Below are 26,139 nucleotides of genomic sequence, written 5' to 3'. Positions count from 1 at the left end.
ACAGCCACCTTGAGCTTTGTCCCTTTTCTCTACCAGAGGGCTGGGGAAGGTCTTACTCGTTGTGTTATTTCATTTATCAAGTATTTATTGATGTGCATTATATATGCAAATCTTACCAGGTTTTGGGGGGAGAGAATCTTGGGGGGAAACCCTCAGTTTATTAATAAATTCCTTCGGCCGAACTTTCAATTTCTTTTCGGTCACTTTATTTTTAAGAGATTCGTAAAATGTAATGAGAGTTAAAAGAAACGAAGACACTGCCTCAGGGAGCTTGGAGTTAGAAGCGTAATCATAAACATTAGGAGCCACGAAAACACTGAAAGCGGCGGCCGCTTGGAAAGTGGGGCAGCCTGGGTGGGCTGGGGCTGCAGGGAGCCTGCAGCCTCAGCTCACCTTCCCGCGCTCCAAGCGGCCGCCCGCCCCGCGCGCGCTCCTACAAGAGGTTCCTGCGCACCCCTGACGTCATGGCGTCGGGGCGGGGCCCGCCGCAGGGGCGGGGCCGCTCCCGGATCTCGCGGAGGGGCGGGCCGGGGGCGGTGGCCCCGCCGGGCGCTCTCGGCCCCTGAGTTCGGGCGTTTAAAGTGCGTCCGCTCGGCTTGGCGGCTGCGGCAGAGAGGCGTGCGGGTCGGAATGTCGGGTTTACCCACCGTCCCGGAGCAGGGGCGCCCGGACCAGAGCGCGCCAGATTCGCGGCGCGCACGCTTTGTGCTGGGGCTGGACGTGGGCAGCTCGGTGATTCGCTGCCACGTCTATGACCGCGCGGCGCGGATCTGCGGCTCCAGCGTGCAGAAGGTGACTGGGGAGCGGGCGTCGGGGCCACGCGTAAGGGTCGCGCAGGGCACCCGGTCCGGGTCGCTGAGCGCAAGAGGGCGATACCGCCTTATCCGGCCTGGACGCAGCCACCTGAGCGGCGCTCCGTGACCGAACAGGTCTTCGCACTACTTCCCCGAGCAGGGCTGTAACCTGCGCGCCCTTCCTGTCCCGGCTGCGGACAATAGGGGTCCGGTTTGTGACCTGGGGCCAGTCACTCGCTTCCACTCACCTGGGGATCTGCCTTTCTGGCCTTACCTGGGTGGGACTGCGGTGACTCGCAGGGCAGGGCAGGGAAGGAAGGGCAGGCTGCGCAAATCTAGCCAGAGGGTGCTTTGTGACTTGCTTGATTTTTCCTGCACTTCCTTGATAGACCTTCAGCCCCTGTCTTTATTTACATTTAAAAACTTAAGTTCTTGGTGGAATTTAACTTTATCTCCGTTCTTCCGTTGTCATTATTATTAACTGCTTCTCAAAGTGCTGAGCAACTGATCTCCATGGATATGGGAGTTATTGGACAAGTTTTGAAGGCTGTGTTGTCATTACTTTTTCTCCTTTCCATCTTTGAGGATTCATGAAAGTATCTCTTTCTGGGTTGAGAAACCTACCAAGTCATTGTTACTAGTAAAACAACCAATAGATTGGTATTCTTCTGTTCTCGTTTTAATGAAGTGTTGATTTCTACACAGTTGTCAGCACTCCAAAAATAACGTTGATCCGATGTGATGTTTTTATTTACTCTTCTTTCTAATATCAGCATCTTTTTATGTTAACAGTGTTGGAGAAACAGGAGCTGTTAGCTACCTATCCCATTGCCAGCAGCACTGATCTCTCGGTTGCTCGGTTCCCATCCTTGTTCCCACCCCCTTCTTTAGACGTGTTTTTCAGCCGCTGCAGTTGCCCAAGAGCGGGTTCAGCTTTTAAAAGACTGCTTGGAACGTTTGTTTGGAGGGCTTCCTCAGTCTGGTTTCAGGACTAGACAGAGCGCTGGGGCTAGGGCAGCTCCCTGGTCCCTTCCCTGTTCACCTGTGCAGGAACACTGCCTACCCAGCCACACATCCCACCCCTACCCTCACCTGAAGGACAGATGAAAGGCTGTCCTTCAGCGACTGTGTGCTCCTTATCTTTGTAATGAGTCTTTATCAGAACACAATGATACTTTTAACACAGTCTCCCTTATAATTCTAGACACAAAGTACTTTTGTTTTAAGCAGTGAGGTTTTTTTTTTGTTTTTTTTTTTGAAAGGAGTTGAACTATTTGGAACCAAAGAGATACAGAAATTGTTAGGAGATAACAGAGTTTCACAGTTGCTATATAATTTGGGGAGAATCATTAGTTTTGTAGAAATGAGGTAAAAATCTCAAAGAGAAATTGGGATTGCTGTGAGTAGCAGGAGACTAGAATGGTTTGCTCAGACTCTAAACTGGAGGTGTCTGGAAAGATATGTGAGTAAATAAAAATACAAAAATTCCCTGCCCTCAAAGGATGAAGCACTGTATCCTAAATTAAGGGGGTGAAAGCAGTGCCTCTCAAACTGTGATAAGCGTTTACAGCATTGCTTCTTAAAGTGTGGTTCCCACACTGCTGAGATTGAAATAGAGAAACTAAGATTTAGAAACTTGTGTAGCAGTTTGGCAGAGTAATTTTATGTCTGTTGACCTTAATAATAAAGCATTTGGGATTTTACTTTGTATGTAATTTTTTTTACCTAAAACTTGTTTTAATTGTGTCTTAAAAATTGTTGGTCCGCAATGAATTAGAAATCAGAAAAACAAAACAAAACAACAATCAGTCCTTTACTTCAAATAGCTTGATTTCTTTGGGGAAAAGGGTCTTGCTGGCCTAGATTACGATTTAGCATCTGGTTTATTACCTCATGGGCACAGAATAAAGAATTGAATTGCATTTAATCAAAGTATTAGGAATTCAGTTTGCTTCATGGGACTCTGTGAATTAGACACAGACCTGGTGTTTGTTTTCTTACATGAAAATCACACTTCTGCTAATATTATGTTGGGAAGAATATATTATAGAAACCCCAACCACTAGTACAGGATTTGACTGTTATTGCCAAATAAATAGCTTAAAAAACAGAAAAAAAAACTCAAGACATCACCTTTTAGGGACAAGAACAAAATAGGCTGTGTTGGTCTTTTAGTTAAAATTGAAATCCTAAACAGGAGCCTTGACATTAGGCAGCTAATACTAGGCCTCTCAGAAGACTTCAGCTTTCTCTCTTGTGACATTCATTTTTTAATAGCAGAGACACATTTTTAGCCTTTTTCTATAAGTTGTAGTCTTTAAAAAGTTTTTCTATGGACTCTTAAATATTGGTGTTATATACTAGAATAGTATTTGGAGTTGGAAATCATGCATGTGAATATTTGATATTTTTAGCTTTTAAAAATGGAGAAAGGTTATCATGTTCCCCATTTGAACATCATGTGATTGTGAGAAACAATGAAAGATAATAACTTTTTTGTTTGTTTGTTTGTTTTACTTTTAGATGTACCCAGGTTGCAGGAAGTTTTTATTTATTTATTTAAACTCTTACTTTTTATTGAAGTGTAGTCGATTTATAATGTTAGTTTCATGTGTAGAGCAAAGCAATTCAGTTATACAAACATATATATATATATATATATATATATTTTCACATTCTTTTCCATTATAGCTCATTACAAGAGATTGAATATAGATCCCCATGCTATTCAGTAAGTCCTTGTTGAAAGCTAACATCTTGGTTGGAAGAACAGAACAGAAAGGCCACTCCAAAGAAAACAGTGGACTCTCCAATACTCTGTACCCTCTGGACCTTCTTGAAAAAAATCTGGTGGTTGTCTTTTGTTTTTAATCAACAGAACACATTTTCTTCTTAGCTTTGATTATATTCTTGATCTAGTTTCAGTTTGGTCTTCCAAACTACTGTGACATGTTTGGGGGTGGTGAGCTGTCCGGGTCGGTGGAGTGGATGGAGATGACCCTGGAGTGCCACCGACAATTGTGGTTTGTAGGCTTGATGTGATGAGGGATGCAATCAGCTTTTAAGGGTGAGGGAGTACTAATTGCGACTGAGCCATTACAACCTGTGGTCATGAAAGTCTTGCATGGAAAGAACAGAGATGTTATTTGATAGAAGGGAAATGATTTTGTTAAATCTGTTTGTTTCTAACATGCTCACTGGGGAATAATAGATTCTTTTCTCATATCATCCCCATGTCACCCTCATGGCTCCCCCCATGGTCACTGTTTTCATCATGGTTCCTTTTTTTTCCCCCTCTTTATTTTGACCTTTCCATACGTGTTAGAAGTTTTCCTTAAATGGTGGTCTTTGGTTGGTTATCTCTTCATATTTTCAGTACCCTGTCTTACCCCTCTCAGCTATGTCTGGTATTTATTTGCAAGTAAAGAATTTCTCTCAACCCCTTCAGATAGTAGAACTTTGTGCCCACTTAGGAAGGGGAGTGGATCTGACTGGGTAAGGGGAGTTGAGGATTTTTATAAAGACTGAATCGATCTTGTGTTCAACCCCATCTGGCATGTCAGCCTTCTGACATACCTCTAATTTTCAGGGTTCTACCCTAGAATCTCTGCCTGGGATTATTGCGCAGAGATGGGAAGTAATCCTAGCAGGGGTGAGGTGTCAGTTTTCTCCTCTGTGCTTAGCCAGGTACCACCCACCCACTGTTTATATTAAAAACATTTGTTAAAACCTGCTCTAAGCCTGTTTGCTCTCCTTATCTTTCTGCAGAAACCTTTTTCATGTTTTTATTTAAATGGAGTCTTGAGAAGAATTGGAGAAAATTTATGTTCAAGCCATCATTTTAACCTGAAGCCATAGGCTCTTTTTATTTTGTTTTTAAAATCAGCATATGAGTAAAATTTACTTTTTTGGTGAATAATTTCTGTGAGTTTTAGCCACATCCGTAGAAGTAACCCCCCAGACTCCTTTGTGCTAGCCCTTTGTAGTCAGACCCTCTTCCCACACCTAATCTCTGAAAACCACTGATCTATTTTCCATGAGTATAGTTTTTTGTCATCTTGAGAATGTCATATAAGTGAACAATACAGTAAGTAGCCTTTGGAGACTGGCTTTTTTCAGCATAATGCCTTTGAGATTCATCTGTATTGTTGTCTGTATCAAGAGTTCATTCCTTTTTATTTCTGAGTAGTAATCATTATCTGGATATGTACACAATTCATTCACCTGTTGAAGTACATTTGGGTTGTTTCCAGCTTCTGGTGATTTTCAATAGAGCTGCTATAAACATTTGTGTATGGATTTTTAATGTGAATGTAAGTTTTCATTTCTCTAAAATAAATACCTAGGAGTGGGATTGTTGGGTCATAGGTAAGTGAATGTTTAACTTAATTAATTAATTGCAAAAGTTTTCAGTGACTCTGCCATTTTGCATTCCCACCAGCAATGCACATGAGTTCCACTTGTTCTTCCCCAACACATGTATATGATATTGTTAGTATTTTTTATTTAGGCATCCTAATAGATGTAGTGGTATCTCATTGTGGGTTTGATTTGCATTTCCCTAATGGCTAATGACAGTGAATATTTCTATGTGCATATTTCCTATCCATATATCTTCTTGGATAAAATGCCTGTTCAGGTCTTTTGCCCATTTTTTAATTGAGTTGTTTTCTTATTGTTGGATTTTGAGATTTTTTAATGTATTCTATATATAAGTCCTTTGTTAAATGTGTTATTTGCAGATATTTTCATCCAGTCTGACTTTGTCTTTTCATTTTCTAAACAGTATGTTTTGCAGAGCGAACATTTTAAGTTTTGATGAAGCCCAGGTTATCATTTTTTTAGTTTGTTTTATGAATTGTACTTTTGGTATCATATGTAAGAACTCTTCACCTAATCCCCAGTCACAAAGATTTTCTCCTGTGATTTTTTTCCAAGCATTTTACAGTTTTATGTTTTACATTTAGATCTATGATTCATTTTGAGTTAATTTTTTGTGTTAAGATGTGAGGTTAGGTTGAAGCTAATTTCTTTTGCATATGGGTATATAATTATTCCAGTCGTTGAAAGAGCTATCTTTTCTCCATTAAATTGCCTTGTATATTTGTCAGAAATAAACTAGCCATATTTCCGTATTTGTGTGGGTCTGTTTCTGGATTCTCTTCTGTTCTGTTGTTCTATTTGTCTGTTTTTATGATTACACTGTTTTGATTACTATGGCTTTATAATAAGTCTTGAAATTGTGTAATGTGACTCCTCCAATTTTATTCTTTTTCAACATTGTTTTGACTGTTTTAGTTCTTTTGCCTTTCCATATGAATTTTAGGATCATCATATCTATATCTATAAGAAAATCCTAGGATTTTGATGTAGAATTCTGGATGAGAGTTCTTTTAGCTCTCTAAAAATGTTAAGCCACTTCCTCCTGGCCTTCATGGTTCTGGTGAGAAGTCTACAGTCACTTAAATCATTGTTCTATGTATGTAATGTGTCTGGTTGCTTTCAATTTTGTTTTATTTTGTTTTCTGTTTTCAGCACTTGAATTATGCTGGATCTGGCCATGTAATGCTTTGAACTTATCCTGTTAGGAGTTTTCTAAGCATCTTGAATATATATATTTTAAGTATTTCACTGAACGTGGGAATTTTTAGCACTATTACTTCCTTGAAGTACTTTTTTTCTACACTGAACTCTTTGTTTTCCTCTTTGGGGCCAATGATGACATAAATATTAGACCATTTCTTCTTGTCCCACAGATCCCTGAAGATTTGTTCCTTTTTTCTTTTTGTTGTTCAGATTAGATAGTTTCTCTTGATCTATCTTCAAGCTTATTGACTTTCTTTTGTTATTGCCATTCTACTATTGAACCCATCCAGTATGTTTTTTATTTTAATTATTATATTTTTCTTTTTTAATTGATTTTTTTCCAGCCTTATTGAGGTATGGTTGACAACTAAAAGTTGTATATATTTAAGGCATATAAATTGATGTTTTATTATACAGATACATTGTGAAGTGATTACCATAATCAAGCTAATTAACACATTCATCTCACATGGTTACCATATGTATGTGTGTGTAGTGAGAACACTTGAGAACTACTCTCTTAGCAAATTTCAAGTGTACAATACATTAACTGTAGTCACCACACTGTACATTAAGTCTCTAGACTTTATTCAGTAATCTTATAGCTGAAAGTTTGTATCCTTTGCCCAGTATCTCTCCATTTCCTCCACTCCCCTAATTATTGTATTTTTAAATTCTGAAATTGTCATTTCATTTTTCTTTATGTATTTTATGTATTTGCCGAGACTTTCTATCTTTCCATTTTTTTGCCTTTACTTCTTGGAGCATTTTAATAATAGCTGCTTTAAAGTCTTTATCAGATATCTGTGTTATGTCAGTGTTGGTATCTATTATCTGTCCCATGTGAGCTGAGATTTTTCTGGTTCTTCATATACCTTGTAATTTTGGATTGTATCCTGGATATTTTGAATATCATGTTATAAGACTCTGTCTGGGACTTGTGTAAAGCCTATGATGAATGTTAGTATTTTTCTTTTAGTAGGTGATAAATACACTTGTGTTCAGGCTACAAGTGCTGACCAGCCTTCTGTGGACTTTGGTTTCAATGTTAGTTCTGTTTTCAAAACAGAACAAACAGTAGTGTTTTGATCTTCCCTGTGTAATGTTTGCCACCTTGAGATCAGTCTGGGACCTGGGCAGTGGTCTGTTCCTTAGTTCTGCTCTTAGCATCTTTGCTGTGTTGATTAGGGTTCTGTTCACACACGTGCAGCTTCGAGGTGAGCCTAGGAATTCATCCATGACTTTTCTGGAGTAGCTTTAGCAAGGTCTTCCCTCTGAGATCTTCCTGGTACTTTTCAGTTCCCTGAGTCTCCCCATTTGGGTCCTCTTGCCGGAAGCTGGAGCTTTCATTATTCCCATTCTGCTGGGCACTTTGTATGCTCGGATTTGGGGCTAGGGACCAGGAGCACACAGCAGACAGAAAAAGGCCATTGGGGGCTCACCTTTGCCTCCTGGGCCCACAGCTCATCTGATTAGAGAGGAAGTGTTCCCTCACTCAGCATTTCAGGTGCTTGTGGTTACTGCTGCAGCCATCACTGTGGGATAGTCCAGATAGAAAAGTGTGGAGGCAAAGGGGGATAAAAAAGAAAAGTGGAGGATTTCTCCCATTCCCTCTGAGTGTTAACCAGAACTCTCCTGGAGTTTCCACCATACCCTGATAGATACTGCTGGTTTCCAGGCTGCCTTGAGGTCAGGCCACAAGAAAAATGAGACGCTCACCCCCAGTTTAGTGATACTCTAATTACTTATCTTCTTCCCCAGTCTGCCTGCCACCATATGCTTTGTGCAGTCCACAGAACTGCTCCACGCGTTCTGTCCAGGTCTCCTACCAGTACTCATTGGGAGGGACGGGGTGGCGTGTGCTCACTCCGTCACAGTCTGAACTGGAACTCAGTACTTTATTTGCGAATTTTAACCTTTTTTTTTTGAAGTTTGACTTTTTCTTATTACAAAATCAATGCATCTTCATTGTAGAAAGCTTAGAAAGTAAAGATAAAATAAAGAAAACTAAAATCTTCTCTAAACTCATGAACTAAAGAAAACGTATTTTGGTGTATCATCCTTTTTTATTTCAGATATGTATTTTTTTTCCATCTTAACAATAGAAGTGAGTTATATAATACATAAAATCATGTTTTTATTTATTTTTAAACCAGCCACCTTAAGACCCGGATGCTACTGATTTGATCTAATGCTTTTACTGTATCTTCTCTTTTCCTGCATAGGTAGAGAGTCTTTATCCACAAACTGGCTGGGTTGAAATTGACCCTGATGTTCTCTGGCTTCAATTTGTTGCTGTAGTAAAAGAATCGGTCAAAGGTAACTGGATTTATAAAATAAAGCTAGTCAGTAAAGTCCATTTTGTATATATTACGAGTTTTCCTCAGGCGTCTGTAGAATTTTGTGAGTTCCCTAGGTTATAGTTATACATATGGTAGTATTTTATGGGGTCCCAGTTTCCCAGTATTTTGGAGGGACATTTGCAGTTTACAGTGAATCACTTTGTCAGGGGAAGGTAGCAACTGCTCTGTCCTCTGCTGTAAACCTTTTGAGCTGCGGGACAAGGGCTCACCTTCCTTCTTTGTTCTAGGCTGTAGCTAGTGCCAATTTGATTTCCTGTTATGTATAAAATACCAGAGTGTTATAAACAAAGTTACAGCACACAGTTCCTGCTCACAGTTTACAGCTGAATTACCTTTATTGTAAAGTAAGTTTTTGTTGTTTTGTTTTTTTTTTCCTGTGGGCCCTTCTGCTGCAAAATGCCTTCCTGGCCACAGCCATGGTCTGAAATCTTAGCTCTTTAAGAATGTTTTCAATGCAGCCTTCTTAAAGAACACAGCCAATGATGACTTGTAAATGTAAATTCTAAAAGATCTTTTACTTCATTTTTTTTTCTGACGGAATTGCTTCTCCTTAGGTTTGAAGTATTTCAAAACTTATTTTTAAGAAAAGGTGGCAGGAATACTACATTGAACACCTGTATACTTCCTCATAGATTCGAACATATTTTGCGGTGTTTACCATTCTCTGCAAACGTTTCTTCTTTTTGGCTGGCCAGTGTGAGAGGTGGTTGTGATGTAATAACCTGTCATCTCTATATACTTCATTATCTCCAAAGAAAATGAGTATTCTACATAAATACAGTGCAATTATTATATAGGAAATTGAATATTTTCTAATACTTAGTCTTCAATATTCCCCTCTGATCTTAGTCATGAATAATTATTTTTTCAATTCAGAATCCAACCAAAGATGAGACACTGCACCTAACAGTCAGTGTGTTTAGTCTCCTTTAGTCTAGAGTGTATTCTTCATGACACTGACAGTTTTCAAAGGTACAGACCAGTTTAATAGACTGTCCTGCATTTGGAGATTGTCTAATTATTTCCTCATGATAGATTCAACTTAAATATTTTTGGCAGGAGTACTATACCGGGGGGTGAAGTTGTTCCTAATTTGCTCAGTGGGATAAATTGCTTTTTAAAAAGCATATCATGAAAACATTTGAGTTGCTATACACTAAGAAATTTGGACCTCCAAAATGCATGTTTAAATTTGTATTCTAACATCTGTTTATGTGGAAAATAAGATCTGTGCTTCAGTATTTACATATTTTCCCTAAGGACTTTTCCCTTGCTGCCATTAATCAGCTTCTGTGATGGCTGATCATTGCGTAAATTAAGATCTAATTTTTTAGTAATTTCTAGAAGAAAATACGTGGCTTACTTAAAGTTGTGTTTTTCCCTAACCTTTAAAGCAAAAAGGCCATTTTGTTATTACAATATGACCTTTTTTCCCTTTAAGAAAAAAGAAGTACTACAAAAATCGTCCTAGTAATGCTTTATTAGCTCCAATCGTGTTATTAAAATGCTAAACCCAGTTTGTTTTTCTTAAAATTATATTGAGTGATTTCCACATTGATACTATTGTGAAGCAAAACTTCATGAACTTTAAACTTGTTTTATCTGTCTCTGTTTTTAGCTGCAGGAATAGAGATGAATCAAATTGTTGGTCTTGGAATTTCAACACAGAGAGCAACTTTTATTACGTGGAACAAGTAAGTGCATTGTGCAGTTAAGAACTCTAGTGCAGGGTTCACATCACAGCGAACGTATTGCTGTGAACCCTGTTTGGGGATTTTAAACTTGTGAATTAAGAACAGTTTTGCTTGGTTAAGAGAGTGAAAGTGGGCCTACTTTCTGGCTTACTTAATATGCTCCCTGCGTGTATCTGGGCTTCACTTATACAGGATAATAGCGAAAAGACTGTTGCTGTCATTAAATTTTCCATTCCTTTGGTTTGGTGTCAGTTTTTCAAATAAGCATGGATTGAAGATCTACAAAATTAACTTATACCTAAAAAGGTTCAGGAGAACCTAGCAAATTTCAGAAACACGAGATTGTAATTATGATTTATATTTTCAATCTACTCCAAATTTAATATTTAAGTACCTGTAACATATGAGATGTGTATAGAAGTGTATGGATTAAATACAACTATAGTACCATAATGGCTACTGTATAGTGAATACCTGTGATAATTTAGATTCCATTATCCTTACAAAGCTGTTATTTAGGTGTTATGTCTATTTTTACAGAGAAAGAAACTGAGGCTCAGAGAAATAAGTAAGTTGTTCAAGGTCACTCAGTTAATAAATAGAATCAAGATTCCAGATTATCTTTTTGAGCCCAAAGCACACGCTCTTTCCACTACCTCTATATTGCCTTCAACATGTATTTCTTATCTTAAAAACAATAACACCAAAAACGCTATACATTTTTTTCTTTGTTACAAAGCACTGGACTCCAAAGAGCAGCTGGAGCCTGGGGCAGTGGAGAAGAGAAGTGGTAAATGTAGAGGGTAGGGATAAGTTTAAGAAATATAATCAAGGTGAATTCACAAGGACTTGGCCTTTAATTCAGTGATAAGCAAGAGGAAGAAGTTTAAATTTTCCAGTATTTGCCTGGATGGGATCAAGATGGTGAAATAGGAAGACACTGAGCTCACCTCCCCCAACACACAGATCAAAATGGTAACTACATATAAAGCAACTCTCTCTGAGGACGACTTGAAGAATGTCAGAACAGCTCTTCTACAGCCAAGGTTGTACAGAAAGAACCACATGGAGTCTGGTAGCAGATAGAGTTTGGAAGTACAAATGCAACCAGAAAACAAGTAACAAAATGGCAATAAGTACATACCTATTAATAATCACTTTTACTGTAAATAGACTAAATGCTCCATCAAAAACCATAGAGGGTCTGATTGGATTGAAAAACAACGCAGCTATATGTTATGTACAAGAGACTCACTTTGGAGTTAAAGACACATGCACCCTGAAAGTGAGGGGATGGAAGAAGATATTCTATGCGAAGAGTAATGAAAACCTGGGGTAGCAGTACTCATATCACACAAAATAGACTTTAGGACAAAATCTATAACAAAAGACAAAGGAGGGCATTAATAATGATAAAAAGGTCAATCCAAGAGGAGAATATTAGACTTGTTAACGTATATGCACCCAATACAGGAGCACCTAAATATATAAAGTACTAAAGTACTTTCCAAAATCTATGGGACACAGCAAAAACAGTGCTATGTGGGAAGATTGTGGTGATAGAAGCTTACCTTAGGAAGTAAGAAAAATCTCCAACAACCTCACTTTCCATCTAAAGGAATAGAAAAAGAAGAACAAAGCACAAAGTCAACAGAAGGGGACAAATAATGATCAGAGTGGAAATAAATAAAAATAAAATAGAGGGCCCCCCCAAAAAAAATCAATAGAAAAGATCATTGAAACCAGGAGCTGGTTTTTTGAAAAGATAAACAAAATTGATAAAGTTTAGCCAGGCTCTAAGAAAAAAAAGAGAGACTGTTCAAATCTTTTAAATTAGAAATGGAAAAAGTTACCACCCATATCCATCAGTAATCAAAAAATTCCCAACAAACGAAATTCTAGGACTAGATGACTTCACAGGGGAGTTTTACCAGACGTTTAAAGAAGAGTTAATACCTATCCTTCTCAAACTGTTTCAAAAAATTGAAGTGGAGAGAACACTACCCAAATCATTCTTTGAGGCTAGCATTACTGTGATATCAAAACCAGATAAAGACACTACAAAAAAAATTGCAGGCCAGTATCTCTGATGAAATACATGCAAGAATCCTCAACAAAATACTAGCAAACTGAATTCAACAATACACAAAAAGGGTCATACATCATGATGAAGTGGAATTTATTCCAGGGATGCAAGGATGTTTCAATATCTACAAATCAGTTAATCAATTAATATGATATATCACATCAGCACCAAGGATAAAAACCTACAATCATCTCAATAGATGCAGAAATTTTTTTTTTCAAAATTCAGTATCATTTATGATAAAAATTCTCAACAAAGTTGCTATAGAAGGAACATACCTCAAAATAATAAGGCCATATGACAGAGCTACAGGTAACATACTCAATGGTGGAAAAAGGCATTTCCTCTAAGATCAGGAACAAGACAAGGATACCCACTCTTGCCACTTCTATTTAACACAGTATTGGAAGTCTAGGCACAGCAGACAAGAAAAAGAAATAAATGCATTCAACTGGAAGGGAAGAAGTAAAACTGTCACTGTTTGCAGATAACATGATACCAGATATGGAAAATGCTAAAGATTCCACCAAAAAAAATCCTGCTAGAACTAATATGAATTCAGCAAAGTTACAGGACACAATATTAATATACAGAAATCTGTTGCATTTCTATACACTAATAATGAAACTGTTGGAAAGAGAAATGAATCCCATTTACAGACATATAAAAAAGAATAAAATATCTAGGCATAAATTTAACGAAGGAGGTGAAAGAGCTGTGCTCTGTAAACTATAAGACACTGATGAAGGAAATTGAAGACACTATAAATAAATGGAAAGATATCCCATGTTCATAGATTGGAAGAATTAATTTTTTTTAATTGTCCTCACAATGCAAAGCAGTCTACAGATTTAATGCAATCCCCATCAAAATACTCATGACATTCTCCACAGAATTAGAATAAATAATCTTAAAATTTCTATGGAACCACAAAAAACCCTGACTAGCCAAAGTAGTCTTGAGAAAAAAGAATAAAGATGGAGGTATCATGCTCCCTGACTTCAGACTATGCTACAAAGCTATAGTAATCAAAATAGTGTGGTACTGGCACAAAACTGGACATAGATCAATGGAACAGAATAGAGACCTCAGAAATAAAACCACACACATATGGTCATTTAATCTATGACAAAGGAAGCAAGAATATACAATAAGAAAAAGACAGACTTTTCAGTAAGTAGTGTTGGGATAATTGGACAGCTAAATGTAAAAGAATGAAATTATTTTTCTCATACTATATACAAAAATAAACTCAATGAATTAAAGACCTAAATGTAAGACCTGACATCATAAAAGTAAAAGAAAGCGTATGGCAGTGAATTCTTTGACATTGGTCTTAGCAATGTTTTTTTGGATTTGTCTCCTCAGGCAAGGATAACAAAAGCAAAAATAAACAAATGGGACCTAATAAAACTTAAAAGTTTTTACACAGTGAAGGGAACCACCAACAAAATGAGAAAATGACCTCCTGAATGGGAGAATATATTTACAAATGATGTGTCGGATTAAGGATTAATATCCAAAATATATAAAGAACTCATACAACTCAATACCAAAACAACAAACAACCCAATTAAAAAATGGGCAGAAGATCTAAATAGACATTTTTCCAAAGAAGACATATAGATGGCCAACAGGTAAATGAAAAGATGCTCATTATCACTAATCATCAGAGAAATGCAAATCAACACCACGAGCTATCACCTCACACCTTAGAATGGCTAGTATCAAAAAGACAAAAAAATAAGTTGACCTTTGTGTACCTTTGGTGGGACTGTAAATTCCCTATGGAAAACTGTAGGGAAATTGCTCAAAAAATTAAAAATAGAACTACCATGTGACCCAGCATTTATCTGAAGAAAATGAAAACACTAATTCAAAAAGATATATCCTCTCCAATGTTTATAGCAGCATTATGTACAGTAGCCAAGTTATGAGAACAACCTAAGTGTCCATCAACAGGTGAATGGATAAAGATGTGGTAGATATGTGTGTGTATTTATATGTATATTTATGTAGGTATATATGTACATATACACAATGGATTATTACTCAAAATTTAAAAAGAATAACATTTTGCCATTTGTGACAACATAAGTTGTTCTGGAGGGTTATTATACTTGGTGAAATAAGTCAGATAAAGATGGATAGTATATGTGGAATCTAAAAAATAAAACAAGTGAAGAAATACAGCAAAACAGATACAGACTCACTGATTCAGAGAACAAACTAGTGGTCACCAGAGGGGAGAGGGCTGGGGAAGGGCCAAAATAGGTGAAGAAGATTGAGAGTTACAAACTACCAGGTGTGAAATAATTAAATTACAAGGATGCTCTGTACAGTACAAGGAATATAGTCACTGTTTTATAATATCTTTCCATGGAGTACATTCATAAAATATTGAATTACTATGTTGTACACCTGAAACTAATATAATGTAAGTCAACTCTACCTCAATTTTTAAAAAGTAAATTAAATTAAAAAAAATCAGTTACCAGTATTTCTGGCCTTGATGTTTGGGAGGTTATGATAGAAATGATAGAGGATATAAGAGGTCGAACGAGTTAGGTGGTGATGAGGGTGGGTAGAAGGGAACATGACAGAGTGTCTGGTTTGGGATGTGTGAATGTGGAGATATCCCAAAAGCAGTTTGAACATCAGTCTGGTTTAGAATGAGGCATGGCTTGTTTCCTCCAGATAAGAACTCTTCCTCTCAGGGCATAGCGCATCTCAGCTTGATGCGTGCATTTACGGTACCCATGTGCCTCCCTCCAACTCTCCACCTAGTGTCTTGGGCACAGCAAGTCTCAAATATTAGCAGATGAAGGAACAACTGAATTAAAGTCATCTGTAGAGATCAAGGTTTCTGAACAGTGGCACTGTTGACATTTGGGGCCAGATAATTCTTTGTTCTTGAGATCATTCTGGGAATTGTAGGGTGTTTAACAGCATACCTGACCCAGTAGATACCAGTACCCGGTTTGACAACCAAAAATATCTCCAGCTTTGCCAAATGTCCCCTGGGGAGCAGATCACTTCCAGTTGACAACTGTTGACATGGACACAGTCTGGAGGAGTAGGTGTGTTCTCTGGTAGAGATTGTATGGGTAGAAGAGAAGACGACTGAGGATTTGGACAGTGAGTTTCTCTCCCCTACCCACCCAATTCAAAGGGAATCAGAGAGTGAAATGAAGGATCAGAATGAATCTGGGAAGTAGATGGTATGGAAATAGGGGCAGGAAAGTGTTCCTAGGGAAACAGCTGGTTGGAAGTGTTGCATTGGATTAGATTTGGAGATTAGGTCATTGGCCAGAGATTGCTTTCGTCGGAACCTGGACACAAGGTCATTCATGGCAGGAAGGTCACAGCATTAGGGAGCGAAGTTTTTAGGTGGCAGTAGGATCATCCCTCACTTTTAGGAGAAATAGAAGAGTCGGATGCCAAGGCAGTTCACACTTCCCTTACTGGTGCTGCTGTTGTAGAGAGACATTGTTTTCCTAAAACAATTAATTGTGAGTTTTCTTCTTGGTTGTCCTTTTTTGAGATATTTGTGTTCTTTTCATAAATTTTGGAAACTTTGTGGGAACTGAAATGCTGGATATTAAAAAGAAAAAATTCCAATCCCCTCACCCCACCCACAAGGCTTCATTTATCTTTTATCTTAAAATAATGGAGTCTCATCTTGCTCCCTGGTTCCAGGTGAGCACTGTGGCATTTGGTGCTGGCAGGTCCTACGAACTCTCCAGCAGACAGCTGAGACGCCGCCCGGGAGTGGGCGCCTCTCCAAGCCAGCAGGGAGGGCTTACCGTCCGCTCCCGCCCCAGCCAGAGCCTCCTCCTCCCACTCATTGGTTTTTCCTCCCGTGTCCATGGTGCACTCTGTTCTTGTGGCCACAGAAATGTTGTTTTCCTTAGAATTGCTATTAGAAGTCTAAAACTTTGAACTTCCTTTTTATTTTTCTCTTTTTTTTTCCCTCTTTCAGATGCCAGGAAACTCATTTTTTAACTTTTTCAGTCCTTGAGTTTCCTTCATATTCTTCAGATTAAAAATTTTTTTCAATATATTTGCTCAGGTTATGCTTAGCCTGTTTTCTAAAATAATTCTAAAGAGACATCTCCTCCCTTTTGGTTATTTTAAATTCCTTTTGTTTTGAAAAATCTTGAGTTGTTTTCTTTCTTCTGTCACTGTCAGGGAGGCTTCTGCCAACTAACCTCAGGCCAGGGTGTGTGCCAATTAGTAGCATAAACTATGAGTCACTGAACCGGGATTTGCTCCGGAACTGTTTGATGGCTCATCATGAGTAAGGCATGGTGCTGGTTGCTGAACTGAATATAAAAGTGAGTTAGAGCAGCAGCCCCCAGGAATTTACAGTCTCATAATACAAGTATCTGAATTACTCTGTGTTCCCTCAGCACCAAGTATGCCTTTTACCTGATACTTGTGTTAATGGTTCTTACCAATTATTTGTGACACAAAATATATTATGAGCCACAGAATGGTAGCCTGTGTTGGAGTTGTCTAAGGTAGTTCATTTACCATCTCGCTATTCCTGCTTTTCCTCCACTTCTCCTTTTATTGTTAAAACAAACGTAAATCACTGCTAAGTGAATGTTGAAACATACACTATGACTTGAGATCAGCACTACAGATTGTCTTCTACCACTTTATGAATTAATGATGCCACATTCATCTTGTGACTTTCTTCCCTCTTTGTCAGCTACACTAGCCTTTCACATTTCATGCTTCATCCTGCCTTAGGACCTCTTAATGTAAAGAAATACACTTTATTGGGAATGTTCACCCTCCTTGTCTGTTCGTACTTATCCTCCCGAGCTCAGTTCCATGTCACTTCTCAAAGAAGGCTTTCTTGACCTGCCAGACTAGACAGAGTCTCCCTATTAAATACATTCATGTCAACCTGTATTTTTCCTTCATAGAACTTATTCCTGTTGTAAGTAAGCAATTGAGTAATTAATTATCTGTCTCACTTCCCTGGTAGAAAATATATTCATAGGGACAGAGATGCCATGTCTCTGTTCACAGCTGTGTCCCCAGCTCCTGGCACAAATTGCTGTACAAATATTTGATGAACCAGGGGAAAGAATCAGATTTAAGTATGTAAGTAGATGCTGATGTAGAATGTCTCCAAAGCATCATGTGTCAGTGAATTTCATTTCTGTCAAACACAGTCTGATAGTTCTCACTGGCAGAGCAGCATTTATTCATTATCAAATAAAATACCTCTTTAGTACCTGGGCTGGTTGAACTCACGGTCCCTCAGGAGGCTCATATGAAGACAGCTGTGTGAAGACAGACACAGGGAGAACACCATGTGAAAAAAGAGGATTGGAGTAATGCATCTGTAAGCCGAGGAATGCCAGAGATTGCTGCAAACCAGCAGAAGCTGAGAAGAGTCAAGGAAGGATTCCCTTACAGGTTTCAGAGGGAGTAGGCCCTGCCAGCATCATGGGGACTTTTAGTCCCCAAAACTGAGAGACAATAAATTGCTAGTTTTAGCCATCCAATTTGTCATACTTTGTTATCACAACCCAAGAAAACTGATATAATGGTCAGTTGATTTTCAACATGGGAGCCAAGACCACGCAGTGGGGAAAGAACAGTCTTTTCAACAAATGATGCTGAGAAAACTTGGTATCCTCACGCAAGGAATGAACCATACATTGCATATAAAAATTATCTCAAAAAAAAAATCAAAGATTAAATTTGAAAGATAATATTATAAAACTATTAGAAGAAAACATAGTGGAAATCTTTATGACTGTGTATGACTGAATTTTGCAGTGATTTCTTAAATGGCATCAAAAGCACAGCTAACAAAAGAAAAAATAGATAAATGGAACATCAAAATTAAAAACTTTTGTGCATCAAAAAATGCTGTTAAGATATTTTCATCTATTTATGAGTAATTTTTCTTTAATTTTCTTGACTATTGGAACTCTCCAAAGTAGAAAAAATCACCCTAAATTTAATCATAAATAATAAGAAATAAAGCTGTGTTGAAATTATTTTGACATAGTGTATAATTTGCATTTTAAAAATTTTTCTGAAAAAATTTATAGTCCTTGTTATCTTAAATCTGCAGTTAGATTCCTGAAAACTGACTGCAGTGGTAATATGGAAGATATGTGTCTTGGTATATTAGGCTTGAAATTTCATTTAAGATTGATAGGAGAACCAGTTCTCTGATTTGTACTGATAATGGTGACTCTTCAGATCACTAAAGGAAAAAGAAGTACCATGATCATGAGGTAAGTGAATGCTGTGATTCCCATTAATAAAAGTTAAAAAAACAGGGGAAAAAAAAAGGACACTAGTGAGTGAAAAGGAAACTCACAAAATGGGGGGAAATGTTTACAAATCATATATTTGATAAAGAATTAACATCCGGAATATATAAATAACTCCTGTAGTTCAACAATAACAAAAAACCTAAACCCAATTCATACGTGGACAGAGGGCTTAAATAATATTCAGATGGTCAATACGCACGTGAAAAGATGCTCAATATCATTAGTCATTGGAGAAATGCAAGTCAAAACCATCATGGGTGTGTGCTCCCACTTCACACCCATCAGGTGTGGCTGTAATTTTTAAAGTGGAAGATAACAAGTGTTGGTGAGGATGTGGAAAAATCGGAACTCATATACTGGTTGTCGGAATGTCGGATGGTGCAGCCGTTCTGGAAAGCAGTTGGGCAGTTCCTCAGAAACTAAACATAGAATACCACATGGCCCAGCAAATCCAATCCTAGGCATGTACCAAAGGAATTGAAAACAGGGACTTGAACAGATACTTGTACAGCAGTGTTTACAGAGGCATTATTCGCAGTAGCCAGAAGTTGGAAAGAGCCAGGGGTTTAGAAATAGTAGTGATGGTTACACAACATTAATGCCACAGAATTGTGCACTTAAAAATGGTTGAAATGGTGAATTTTATATTACGTTTCTTTTACCGCAATTTAAAAAAGAGAGAGTGTTGAGGAATAACGAGTGTATGAAGGCAACTTATTAAAGTGATAGACCATGGTATTCAGGAGCATGAGCCCAGGAGGGGTTGGTGGGAAGGAAAGGAGTGTTTGAGGGGTTAAAGGTTGCAGTGAGTTTGAAGGGAAGGTATTTGGGGAGTAAGATGGAGAGAACTGAAGTAATAGCAAGACGTGTTGACCGATATCCTACAATGTTAGGATTTCAGTGGTAGCATGTTTCCAGGTGACAGAGTTGAGGATGTGACCGTGCGTGTGGACTGCTTGAGAAGAGTGGGAAATGATGGTCTCGGGATCCGAACGTGGTTGAAGTTGCACAGGAGGAGGCCTGGAGGTAGCTCGGAAGGCAGGCGTGTGCTAGATGGTGAAGGTGAGTGGGTGTCAGTGGTTGATTTACAGGAGCTTCAAAGGAAAAAGGATTTCTTTCCACTCATTTTCTTAGTTTTGTGCTCGTATTGTAGCATTGACCCAGAGTTAGTTGAATTTCTTATTAGACAAATTTCGGTAAGCCTGGTAGGCTACCAGTGGCTAAAGCAGTGCGCAAGTTGAGATGCAGAACTGCTCTAGCCGCATTCCAGCTCTTCTGGACGGACGTGTTTGATCTGATTGTGTGTGTCAGGATCAGTACTGTGACTGGGAGGAGTGTCAGCTCCTTTTTCTTGCTTTTAAAAGTGTATAAACAAGTCTTTAAATGCTTTTCGTTACTTTCGTTTTGTTTTTGGAAGTATATACATTTTAGTGCTTCAAAGTATCTTTCTGGATAGAATCTGATCTGCAATTTCATACTATATGTCATATCATAATTGTTATAGGGTGTATTCAGTTTATAAAATCAAAGAGAAGGAGTCATTCAGAAAGCCCCATCTAGTTAAGTCATACTTTGAAATAATTTTGTTTTCTCTCATGACACATTTATGATATAGTATAGTCTCTGATTTTTATTGAGTCTCAAAATACTGTTTCCATCTTTCTTAGGAAAACGGGAAATCATTTCCACAACTTCATTAGTTGGCAAGACCTCAGAGCTATTGAACTTGTAAAATCTTGGAATAGTTCTCTTTTAATGAAGGTAATCTTTTTCTTATGTTCTGTGATTTGGATGTTACTGTTTTTTCCTGTAAATATCCTTTAACTGTAGGCTTACTTGTATAATCTACCACTGATGTTTTAGGACTTTAAGAAGAGAATACACCTATGCACGCTCCCCACACCAGTGAGATATATTCAGTCACCCAGAAGTGTGTTTGGTGGATTGAAGTGCTTAACAATCGCACTTCAGGAAGTCCTGAGGAGGTTTGGGGTGGACCAGAGGTTCACTTATGAATGAGAATTTGTTTCCATTCTGGGAGGAGTGGAAGAAAATACACATTCTATCCAGAGGAGATACAGAAGTGTGCAAATTTCATCATCTTTTGTTATAAAAGTGGAGAAAGGATAGCAGACTGCCACTCCCTCTCAGCATGACGCCTGGCACGTAGTAAGCCAGTGATGATGGTGGTGCTGGTGACGGTGACAGCAGCAGCATCTCATTCCTAAGTGTGAGATCACTGAGTCAGAGGGTAAGACAGTTTGCCAGCCCCTCACATGTGGTAAAACCTGCACCATTTGCTCTTATAATCAGTACTGCGTATTGATTATTTTAATGCTTCTAATGCCACACAGTTAAATGCCTTCTCAGCTAGGGGTCCCCTACCAGATGGTGCATGGGAGAGTGTCTGGAACATGAGTTTTCCTTAGTAAGTCTTTGGAGACATTAATTTTACATGAAAACAATCATGAACATGTTATAGACTGTGACAGTAATGCATGAGTGAAACAAATTTGCCATACTCTCATCCACATTGATTTTTTAAATTTTGTTTAATACATAAAAATGCACCTTTAATAATTTGTGAGGCTGGATCCTGAGAGATGCTGTTTACAGGGAAGACAGAGTCATTAAGGGAGTTGAAAGTGGTTATAAGGAAATGGGAACTTTTTTTTTTTTGGAAATGGGAACTTTGAATGGTATAATTTACAATTATACTATTTACCATGTGTGGTGTTGTACTTTCATACATAATTCTAGTTTTTAATAGATCAATCCAGCAGATGTTCCTTAAGTTAGTCAGTGATAACTTACAACTTTTATCCCTTTGAAAATAAATTGTGACGGTGGAAACAATTCTTTCTGCAGTATAAGCCCCAAATCTCAAATCATGAGGTAAAACTGACTTTAAGCCCAAAACTGAACCTTCAAAGCACTTGTTCTACTTGATATCAAACATGTATATGATGTAAGTTTTGCCCTCTCTTAGGAGAAGAATGCACACAAACAGACTCTTAGAGGTTAGCACACACGGTACCAGAGTCCGTCCTGCCAGTGAAGGAGCCCCATCCTGTAGTCAGTCATCCTTTTCCAGATGCTTACGGTCTGTTGATGGGGGCCCTGGCGAATGTTTCGGGAGTGTGTGTCAGAGCCGCACAGCGGCCGGCCGTTTGCGCCGGCGAGCCCCAGGCAGAGTGGTGAAGCATTGAGGCATGCTGGCAGTCTCCTGGCACACTTGTTCCCTGCCAGTCCCCCCTGGCACCCAGCTTCCTCTGACTGCTGTTCTGATTCTTGCCTAATGGTTGCTAAGGCTTCTCTTTGCTTTTAGCATAAAAATTCTAACTTCTTACCATGGTTTGACACCATCTGCAGCTCTGACCCCTTCCTGGACCCTTTTCTCCCTGAAGCTGCTAAAGATTAGGCTTCAGCCTTGCCAGCACTCAAGCCCTTTCTCACCTGAAGGCCTGGTACCTGCATGGGGCTCTGTCTGCCATCATGCCTGCATCCTTCTCACCCCTTGGGCCTGGCTCCCACGGCACCTCCTCTGTGGGAGCCCTTCTCTGCCATCTTATTTAAAGTAGCCCCGCCCCATCCAGTCTCTGTTACTGTCCTTTATTTCTTTCACAGCACTCATCAAATTTCAGATTCTGAGACCAACATTTTTAATTGAAATTTTAATTGAGATCATTGTAGATTCACATTGCAGCTGTAAGAAATAATACAGAAATCCCTCCTGCCCTTTGCAGTTTCTCCCAGTGGACTACAGCAGAAGTCAGTGTTGACATGAATATTTTATTAATTATTGTGAATGGGTTTTATTCGGATTCCCCCAGTTTTACTTACACTCATTTCTTTTTTGCATGTTTGTGTGTGTGTTAGTTTCTGTACAGTTTTTGTTTTTCCCTGTGTTCATGTATCCATCACCACAGTCAAGGGGCTGACCAGGTCCAGGACTACAGGGATCCCTCATGTTGCTCTTTTATAACCACAGCCACCTCTCTCCTGCGTACCTCACCACCCTCTCCCGTCCCGTGCTTCTTGCAACCACTAATCTGTCCTCCATTGCAAATCCTTCTCATTTCAAAAATGTTATATCTGTGGAATCATGCAGCACAAAACCTTTTGGCATATGCTTTTTTCAATTAGTATAATTCTCTGGAGAGTCCAAGTTGTTACATGTATCAGTGGCTTGTTTTCTCTTTATTGCTAGGTTCTATTCAGTGGTACAGGTGTACTGCCTGTTGAAGGACATCTGTGCTAATAATTCCAGTTTTGGGGCTGTTACAAATAAAGCTGTTATGGACATCTGTGTACAGAATTTTTGATGTGAGCATAAGTTTTCAAGTCTCTGGAATAAATACCCTGAGAGTACAATTGCTAGGTCATATGGTAATTGCATGTTTTATTTTTATAAGAAACTGACATGCTTTTTTTCCAAAGAGGCTGTGCCATTTGCATTCCCACCAGCAATGTATAAGACATATATTTTTTCCAGTTTTGAAAAGGATGATTTTCTAACCAGGGTGAATTTTTAATTACCAGGATTTCTTTGTTTGTTTTGTTTTGGGGGTTTTGTTTTTGGTTTTTCTTTTTTGGTCATTTTAACCATAAATTATATCTTAACATTATGTCATAATTAAAGTGGCAGGATTTTTTTCTTTTTTGGTGGTACATTAGATAGTGGTTTATTTTACAACCAGTGTCTTCTTAGGTTATCTCATTTATTGATTTGATTACTTATTTGTCTGTTTCTTCCCACTAGAATGTAAATTTCAGGAAGGTAGGGATTCTGCCTCTACTGTTCATTCTGTCTTCCCAGGCCTGGCACAGGCATTGGTACATAGAAGGTACTCAATAAATATTTGTTAAATATATGAACAAATGGGTTCATTGTTCATATGTTGACTAAAAATGCAGGTGTTAGAACTCTTAAGACTTTTGGTGCGCCCCTCCCAGCCCCACAAGTTATCTGCATTCTACAGGAGATCCCTGAAGGGTCCTAAGTTTTTGTAGAGAAAAGTATAGTTGCTTATGGAGGAAGAACTCATTTCAGTTTGAGCTGTTTCTTGACATATAGCACATCAGGCTTCCGGGCAGTCACTTTAAGTACTTTTTAAAAGTCCTATATTTCATAGTAATATAAAATATAAGGAAGTGCAGAAGTTTTGAGTACTGAATGAGGTGAACAGGAAGTTAAAAGGGTGCAGAGTTTCAGTTATATGATGAATAAAGTCTGAGGATCTCATGTGTAATATGGTGACTGTAGTTGATAATACTATATTGTATAACTGAAATTTGCTAAGAGAGTAGAACTTAAATGTTCTCACCCAAAAGGAAAACAAAAAGGTGGGAAAAAAATTAAAGTGAGGCTCATTGTTCAAGAAAAAAAAAAGACAAAACTGAAATGTAGAGAGAACTGAGTCTACACATTTCTTGATTGATGCATTATGCCAAAAGTGAAAGGAAAACAAATTTGTATTACTATTTTAAATAAATAAACCAAAATCTTTCAATTTATTTTGGAGAGAGATGGGAATAACAGAAAAAAATGCAAGAAGTGGGTAAATCTCTGTAAATGAATGTTTTGAAAAAAATCAACTTCAGAAGTTGAATTCTACATCTGCATCCTTGTAGTTAGGTGACAGGGTGAAGGTTTTTTTTTGGTTGTTGCTTGTTTTTGTTTTGTTTTTTTTGTATGTCTTACCTTAAAACTCAATGCTGATTTTCTGTGTAAGTTTATTTTTTTCAATTAAAGATTTTGCATACTAAGAAGTAAATTTAAAACTGTATGTTTCATCTTTGATCATTAGATAAATATAAGCAGTATTAAATAAAATCATTCATCCCAAATTTTAAGTATGTAATGTGTAGGGAAACTTCCCTTCTGGCCTAATGCTAACTTGATTAAAATATATTTCTGATAGAAAAATAGCCTTCTCCCTTGACTGTCTCCCTTTACTTCTGTAGTTAAAAATAGGTAAAGGGGTAGAAAATAGTTATTTTAGAAAAACTTTTATAAGTACTTGAGCCCTCGTGTTTGCTAAAGAAGTTCATAGTAGATGTGTTATATTTCATATATTAGAATGTAAATTGTCCGCTTAGGGTAATACTGCTTTACTTGGTTTCTTTAAGTGCTGAGAACACTCTGTAAGTAGTTAAACAAACTCTGTTTGTTACTGGGTTTGTTTGCAAGTGTATGGAATTAATATATTAAATGCATTTTCCTAAAAATTTTTTTAAAATAGCTCATTCACAGTTCCTGCCGAGTGCTGCACTTTTTCACTAGGAGTAAACGATTTTTAGCAGCCAGTTTGTTCACTTTCACAACCCAGCATGTTTCTTTGAGATTGGCCTGGATTTTGCAGAACCTGACTGAGGTAAGGGAAGACTGTGTGTGTGTGTGAATCTAGATTATGGGGCTGAAAAAAAATTGAAGGAATAAGATAGCAATTTGATTATCTGAGGGAAAATTAACTGCCCACCACATTGAGATAGAAAACACGGAATCTTTACTCTGTTTCTTTTAACCTTTTTATTGTGAATCATAGCACACATAGAAAAGCGAACAAAACAAACTGTACCATTCAGTGATATTTTGTGGAGCAAACATCTGTGTAAGACTACTTGAATCAAGAACTACAACACTGTGACAATATGTATTGCATTTTATTTCCACTTTTATGGTTTATGTGTTTATTCCTCAACACTGTACTTTAGCTTTCTTTGCCTGAATATATTAAAACTTTATATAGGTGGAATTATACAGTGCTTCCTCTTTTGTGTCTGACTCCTTTTGCTTAACATTATATTTGTGACATATGCCCAAATTGTGTGTAAATTAATTTCCTTATATTTTCATTGCTCTTCAGTACATGATTTTACCATAGTTTATCCTTTTATACTTCCTGTTCATGTACATCTGAGTTGTTTCAGTTTGGGGCCATTATAAATAATGCTATATAAATGCATTTCTGCAATATCTATACATGGGAATGGAATTTTTAGGCTTGAATGTGTATATATTTTCACCTTTAATAGATAATGGCAAACTCTTTTTTTTTTTTTTACAGTTTTTGATCATTTATATACCCATCATCAGTGAATGAGCGAACTTATAGCTTCATTTATCATCATAATGGTTATTATCAGTCTTCCTAATTTTAGCCATTTTGGTGGATAGGTAGTAATGTCTCATTGTGGTTTTAGACTGGATGAAAAAAATCAAACTATATGCCTTTTTATAGGAGACATGCTTCAGATTAGAAAATATAAATTAGTTAAAGGTAAATGGATGGAAAAGATATA

General features: G+C 37.8%; 1 protein-coding gene across 3 annotated transcripts in view; it reads left to right on the top strand.

The window, feature by feature from the left end:
- The first annotated feature begins 510 nt into the window (after positions 1–510).
- GK5 (glycerol kinase 5) overlaps positions 511–26,139 on the top strand; it is a 59,509-nt gene continuing 33,880 nt past the window's right edge. For 2 of the 3 annotated variants that reach the window (XM_031446718.2, XM_010976810.3), the window contains exons 1-5: positions 511–792; positions 8,606–8,699; positions 10,362–10,437; positions 20,502–20,595; positions 25,080–25,211. In XM_031446718.2, the coding sequence (XP_031302578.2) occupies positions 631–792; positions 8,606–8,699; positions 10,362–10,437; positions 20,502–20,595; positions 25,080–25,211 (558 nt within the window). In that variant the 5' untranslated portion in view covers positions 511–630. The remainder of the gene's footprint in view (positions 793–8,605; positions 8,700–10,361; positions 10,438–20,501; positions 20,596–25,079; positions 25,212–26,139) is intronic. The other variant, XM_064491787.1, reaches the window with a different exon arrangement.

This window comes from Camelus dromedarius, chromosome 2, assembly GCF_036321535.1.
Source record: "Camelus dromedarius isolate mCamDro1 chromosome 2, mCamDro1.pat, whole genome shotgun sequence".
Taxonomy (NCBI): domain Eukaryota; kingdom Metazoa; phylum Chordata; class Mammalia; order Artiodactyla; family Camelidae; genus Camelus; species Camelus dromedarius.
This window is presented reverse-complemented; position numbering and strand designations above follow the sequence as displayed.